This window comes from Octopus sinensis, linkage group LG13, assembly GCF_006345805.1.
Source record: "Octopus sinensis linkage group LG13, ASM634580v1, whole genome shotgun sequence".
Classification (NCBI taxonomy): domain Eukaryota; kingdom Metazoa; phylum Mollusca; class Cephalopoda; order Octopoda; family Octopodidae; genus Octopus; species Octopus sinensis.
In genome coordinates this window covers 52,985,296-52,991,414 of record NC_043009.1, presented here as the reverse complement: position 1 = coordinate 52,991,414, position 6,119 = coordinate 52,985,296, and the positions used below count along the sequence as shown (strand labels likewise).

General features: G+C 36.9%; 1 protein-coding gene across 1 annotated transcript in view; it reads left to right on the top strand.

Moving 5' to 3' along the window:
* Positions 1–5,657, top strand: part of LOC115218675 — a 40,326-nt gene extending 34,669 nt beyond the window's left edge. Inside the window, exons 9-11 of the mRNA XM_029788600.2 lie at positions 1,106–1,251; positions 3,329–3,500; positions 5,177–5,657. Of these exons, the coding sequence (XP_029644460.1) occupies positions 1,106–1,251; positions 3,329–3,500; positions 5,177–5,375 (517 nt within the window). The 3' untranslated portion in view covers positions 5,376–5,657. The remainder of the gene's footprint in view (positions 1–1,105; positions 1,252–3,328; positions 3,501–5,176) is intronic.
* Positions 5,658–6,119: the final 462 nt, after the last annotated feature.

The window sequence follows — 6,119 nt, the reverse complement described above, 5'->3', positions numbered from 1 at the left end:
GCCAATTTTGTACAAGACATTGTAGATCTTTAGCTGGGCTCAAAAGTCACATTCGATCACAGCACCAGTAACAGTTAAGCTTCGTGCAATGACCATACTCGATAGCGAGGGGACAGCCATAATAATAATAATAATAATGTATGTATGTATGTATGTATGTATGTATGTACATGAAGCCCTGTTACAACTACAGCCGGCTATTACCAGTAAAGGTTTTAGTTGCCAATTTTGTACAAGACATTGTAGATCTTTAGCTGGGCTAAAAAGTCACATTCGATCACAGCACCAGTAACAGTTAAGCTTCGTGCAATGACCATACTCGATAGCGAGGGGACAGCCATAATAATAATAATAATGTATGCATGTATGTATGTATGTATGTATGTATGTATGTATGTATGTATGTATGTATGTATGTATGTATGTATGTATGTATGTATATATGTATGTATGTATATATGTATGTATGTATATATGTATGTATGTATGTATATATGTATGTATGTATGTATGTATGTATATATGTATGTATGTATGTATGTATGTATGTATGTATGTATGTATATATGTATGCATGCATGTATGTATGTATGTATGTATGCATGCATGCATGTATGCATGTATGTATGTATGTATGTATGTATATATGTATGTATGTATATGTATGTATGTATGTATGTATGTATGTATGTATATATGTATGTATATATGTATGTATGTATGTATGTATGTATGTATGTAGTATGTATGTATGTATGTATGTATGTATGTATGTATGTATATATGTATGTATGTATGTATATATGTATGTATGTATGTATGTATATATGTATGTATGTATGTATGTATGTATGTATGTATGTATGTATGTATATATGTATGTATGTATGTATGTATGTATGTATGCATGCATGTATGTATGTATGTATGTATGTATATATGTATGTATGTAGGTATATATGTATGTATGTATGTATATATGTATGTATATATGTATGTATGTATGCATGTATGTATGTATATATGTATGTATGTATGTATGTATGTATGTATGTATGTATGTATGTATGTATGTATGTAAGTGTTTATTTGTTTCTTTTTCTAGGGATGGATCAAAGCCCAATGAGCTACTCTATTCTTGCTACGATGATTTAAAAAAATGTGATCAAGTTAGGACGACCTTAAATATATTGGGGATAAATATCTTCCGTTTGAAAGAGGCCAACGAGAAACTGTGTAAAAACGGAGAAGGTAAGCTTAAGTTTTTTTTCTTGTTAATGCTTTCTTCTGGTCACTGTTGGTTGAGCATTACAAACTAGAAACTGTCCACTCAAACACTTGTCGTACAGAACATGGCCGTCAGTATATATCTTCGTCACTAGTTGTTTTGATTTTTGTTCATATCTAACACAAATCGTGAGGAGATTTTGCCTTCGAATTACAAACATAATTAAATACTCACCGCTAATCGAAGGTTGTTTTTTTTTTTTCAACAGTCGTAGGAGTGGCTGTGTGGTAAGTAGCTTGCTTATGAACAACATGGTTCCGGGTTCAGTCCCACTGCATGGCACCTTGGACAAGTGTCTTCTACTATAGCCCCGGGCCGACCAAAGGCCTTGTGAGTGGATTTGATAGACGGAAACTGAAAGAAGCCCGTCGTAAATATATGTAATATATGTATACATATATATGTTTGTGCGTGTGTATGTTTATGTGTCTGTGTTTGTCCCCCCAACATCACTTGACAACCGATGGTGGTGAGTTTGCGTCTCCGTAACTTAGCAGTTCGGCAAAAGAGACCGATAGAATAAGTACTAGGCTTACAAAAATAAGTCCTGGAGTCGATTTGCTCGACTAAAGGCGGTGCTCCAGCATGGCTACAGTCAAATGACCGAAACAAGTAAAAGAGTAAAGAGAGAGAGAGTCAATATTATATAGGTAGGGCAGTATTTCTTGTTATTCATACATGAACACACACACATATATCCTTTTCTTTGTTTCAGTCATTTCAATGCGGCCATGCTGGAGCACCACCTTGAGTGTAAGCTTAGTAGTTATTCTATCGGTCACTTTTGCCGAACTGCTAAGTTAAGGGGATGTGAACACACCAGCATCGAGCAGACCCTTCCATGCTTGTAGTGTTTATCCCGAGCAAGCAATGACCCCCCACCCCCACCCCAGTCAACGATTTCTGGAAACTATCCATAGGCTCCGAACTGAAAGTCCTCCAGAACAGATCGTTCAGCTCATTCTCGTCGATACCTAGAATCTCCCCGAGAACGTTATCACACTTTCCTGCTACTGAGCCTTACATAACACCAGAGTGGAAATTCTACCGACTGCATTGGCGGGCTGACAGGCGATTATGACACTTTAGGTGTCACAACCGACACTTTAGGTGCAGGTGCTCTGATAACGACACTTTAGGTGCCAGGTGCTCTGATAACGACACTTTAGGTGCCAGGTGCTCTGATAACGACACTTTAGGTGCCAGGTGCTCTGCCTCGGTGTATACTTGATCCAGGACTGCAGCTCAGTCAAAGAGACGAGCTGTGAATAATCCTGTCTTACAAACGGCGACCACACCTACTCACCGTCAAAGAAGCACTGAAGAAATCGTAGCCTCAGCGCATGTCTGCGCATCAGCAGCCACGGCATGCCCAGTCCTCCGTTCAGTGTATATTGACAGCAAATGGCGCGCCTTGACCAGTGGAACGCATCCGTTCCAAAGAAGTCGGAAGAGTATGCGCTCCAGTTTGGTTGGACGTAAACCGGGACAAGACACGACGGTCGGGATGTAATGTATGATGGAAGCGATGTGAGGATTCTTCACTTCCACCCGGCTTTTCAGAGATATGTTTCTCTCCATATCTCGTGACCTTGCCCTAGTTTTTGTCCACCTAGAATTCTGGACCAAAACCCCCAGCATTTTAACTGATAATCTGTCGAGGGGCCACACTACAGGCCTACTGCTTTCTCGTGGTCAATTTTTGCTCCTATATTCTTTTAGAACAGTGCTTATCAGGGCTGTGTACCGATACGGTTCTCCTACGCCCAAGATACAATCCTAAACAGCAATTACTTTGCCGACAGGGTGGTAAATGTCGATGTTACAAACACTACACCTCTTAACTTTTTCCTTTTGTTTTTATAACATCATTACATGCGAATCTCAACTTGTATATTCTCTATTACACCTGCGAAATATTCACCGCGTATATGCGCGTGCACACACACACACACACACGGAATAAAACAAATTCATATACATAAACAAATCATAAATAAAATGGTAATCTATAGCACTTTTTCCTTAAATCTATTTCAGCTGTATTTGATGGTATGCCATGTTTCATACAAAAGATAACGACTGCAGTATTCAATAGCTCAATGAATGGATTAAAGAAATTTCAGCGGCTCTTCGAGAAAGGAAAAGACTTATTTATGCAGCAGAGATATTATAAAATTACAAGAGAAGAATACTACAAGAAATATTGTCCGTATGTAGCGAAAATGTTTCGATTATTTAATGATACACGAGTGATGATTAAGAGACACGTTAGAGTTTTAATGCAATTAGATTCAAAACTCAACGTCTTTACTTCGGATCTCATTGGGGTTGACTTCCAGCTCTCCCAGTTGGTATAATAATAGATAACAGTAATATGCTATAATATATATATACTAGCGGTATAGCCCGGCGTTGATCGGGTTTGTTTTCTTTTCGACCCTTTAGAATTGGAATCTTGTAAGTAAAAATCTTGCATTATGTAGCTTGTTATTCTTTTAAGGGAACATTTTTCTGATTGAAATACACTGAAAAATCGCGACACAGCAGTCAAAAAATCGTAAAAATTAGGGATTTTCATAGAAAAAAAGCACCTGTTTGATGTAAATAATTTTTAGTCTTAACATGGTCCGATTTGAATTTTTTCTTCTACAGAATGAAGAGCAAGCCTTCTTCTATCATGTTCTCAATTTTGGTCAACTTGCGCTGTAGGGTCTCGGAATAGATAGTGTTAGTTGAAGGCTACCAAACCTACCACACACACAGACAACTTCAGCTTTATATGTATATATATATACAACCTCTTCTACAGAATTTTAACATGCGCTAGTTGTGAAAAGGATTTTACATCACCAGTTATAATATTAATATCCACTTTGAGGTAGATTCTAATATGCGATGGATGTAGCTGCGAATGATAACTTCGTACGCCTATTAATATATGCGTTTACACAGACAGACAGATGTATAATATGCACACACAAAAAAAGAAAGAGCGGCGTGCATTTATATTTGACAAACTCCTCATCGAAGGTGGGAAAACGTTCGCTGCATTTGTCTAGTGCACGGGAGTATGTCAAATATAAATGTTCATGTCTTTATCTCAAAAGTATTAGAACCAATGTTGATGCATACGTTGAGGTGTTAGAGACAGTTTTTAAAACCTGGATGAAGTAACGCAGCAGAATGCCATACGTGTTTTAGTAATACTCGGCAGCATTTTACAAAGCCCACGTAACCCAAGAATGGATGTCAGGATATCATTACGATCACCTAACACCGAACTTGTACACTCCAAACTTGTCAGATTTAATCACAGAATATTATTGAATAGGCGACTAATCGACATCATCGCAATACCGTAGCTTCACTGAAAGCGGTCATTGTCCAGGTGGTATCCAAAACCAATAGGAACCATTTAGTGCAAGCAATTTCAAGGACTTCTGTCCGGCATTGAAGCAATCATCGATGCTGAAAATCGATTCATAAAAATCTCATAAGAAAACTTACCGAGAAAATACGCACAATTTTTTTATTAAAATACATTTGTATGTTGCTAAATTAGAATCGTTTCATTAATATACCAAAAATGTTTTAAAATACGTCTCACACCAGTATTTTCTTACAAATTCCACTCCCTTTCTTGAATATCTCATAAGATATGTCACAGTTGTGATATATTATATTTTGTGAAATAACAACCGGAAGTGAGATCCGAAGAATAAACTAAAACCTATATAGTCCCATTATAAATATGTAATCAAAGTTTACACATTAAATATCCATTGCTCCATCCCTGGTATCAAATTGTACTTAATTACCTATTGCTGTCATTGTTTTTGTGGAACTTAAAATGAAACTTTTAAGACGATATTTTTATCTTTTCAGACTTTTGAAAGAAGGAATTGAAAACATGGCCGACTTTAAGTGTCCAGAGAAGATTACGAAATTATTTCAAGTCCACAACTATGATATAATGTCCGACAAATGTAGATCAATCAACATTAAAGATTCATCCGGTATAAAACCACTTCCAAATATCTCCTTCATTTCCCTGTTGTTTCTAATCTTACTTTTTGCTAACTAGCTAAAGAAATCTCAATGACTTATTCAACGATTAATCCCATTATTATTATTATTATTATTATTATTTTCATTATTAAAATAACAGTCATGTACTGATGTCGATAAATTGCCTGTTAACTTTTAATAGACTTTGCATAACATGTCAGACATGATATTTCCGAAGATCCTTAACATACTAATCAATTATTAGATCCATATAATCACCTACAATACTCTTTATTCTTACCCAGCCCACCTCAAAAGAGATCCTGATTTGTTATAAGAAAATAAATGTCAGAAATATTACAGTTGTTGGTTGTTGTTGTTGTTGTTGCTGTCGTTTATTTTTAATAGTTTATTCAGAAAGGCGCAGGAGTGGCTGTGTGGTAAGTAGCTTGCTTACCAACCACATGGTTCCGAGTTCAGTCCCACTGCGTGGCATCTTGGGCAAGTGTCTTCTACTATATCTTCGGGCCGACCAAAGCCTTGTGAGTGGATTAGGTAGACGGAAACTGAAAGAAGCCCTCGTATATATGTATATATGTGTGTGTGTATATATGTATATATGTGTGTGTGTATATATGTATATATGTGTGTGTGTATATATGTATATATGTGTGTGTGTGTGTGTGTGTGTGTGTGTGTGCATGTTTGTGTGTCTGTGTTTGTCCCCCTAGCATTGCTTGACAACCGATGCTGGTGTGTTTACGTTGCCGTCACTTAGCGGTTCGGCAAAAGAGGCCGATAGAATAAATACTGGGCTTAC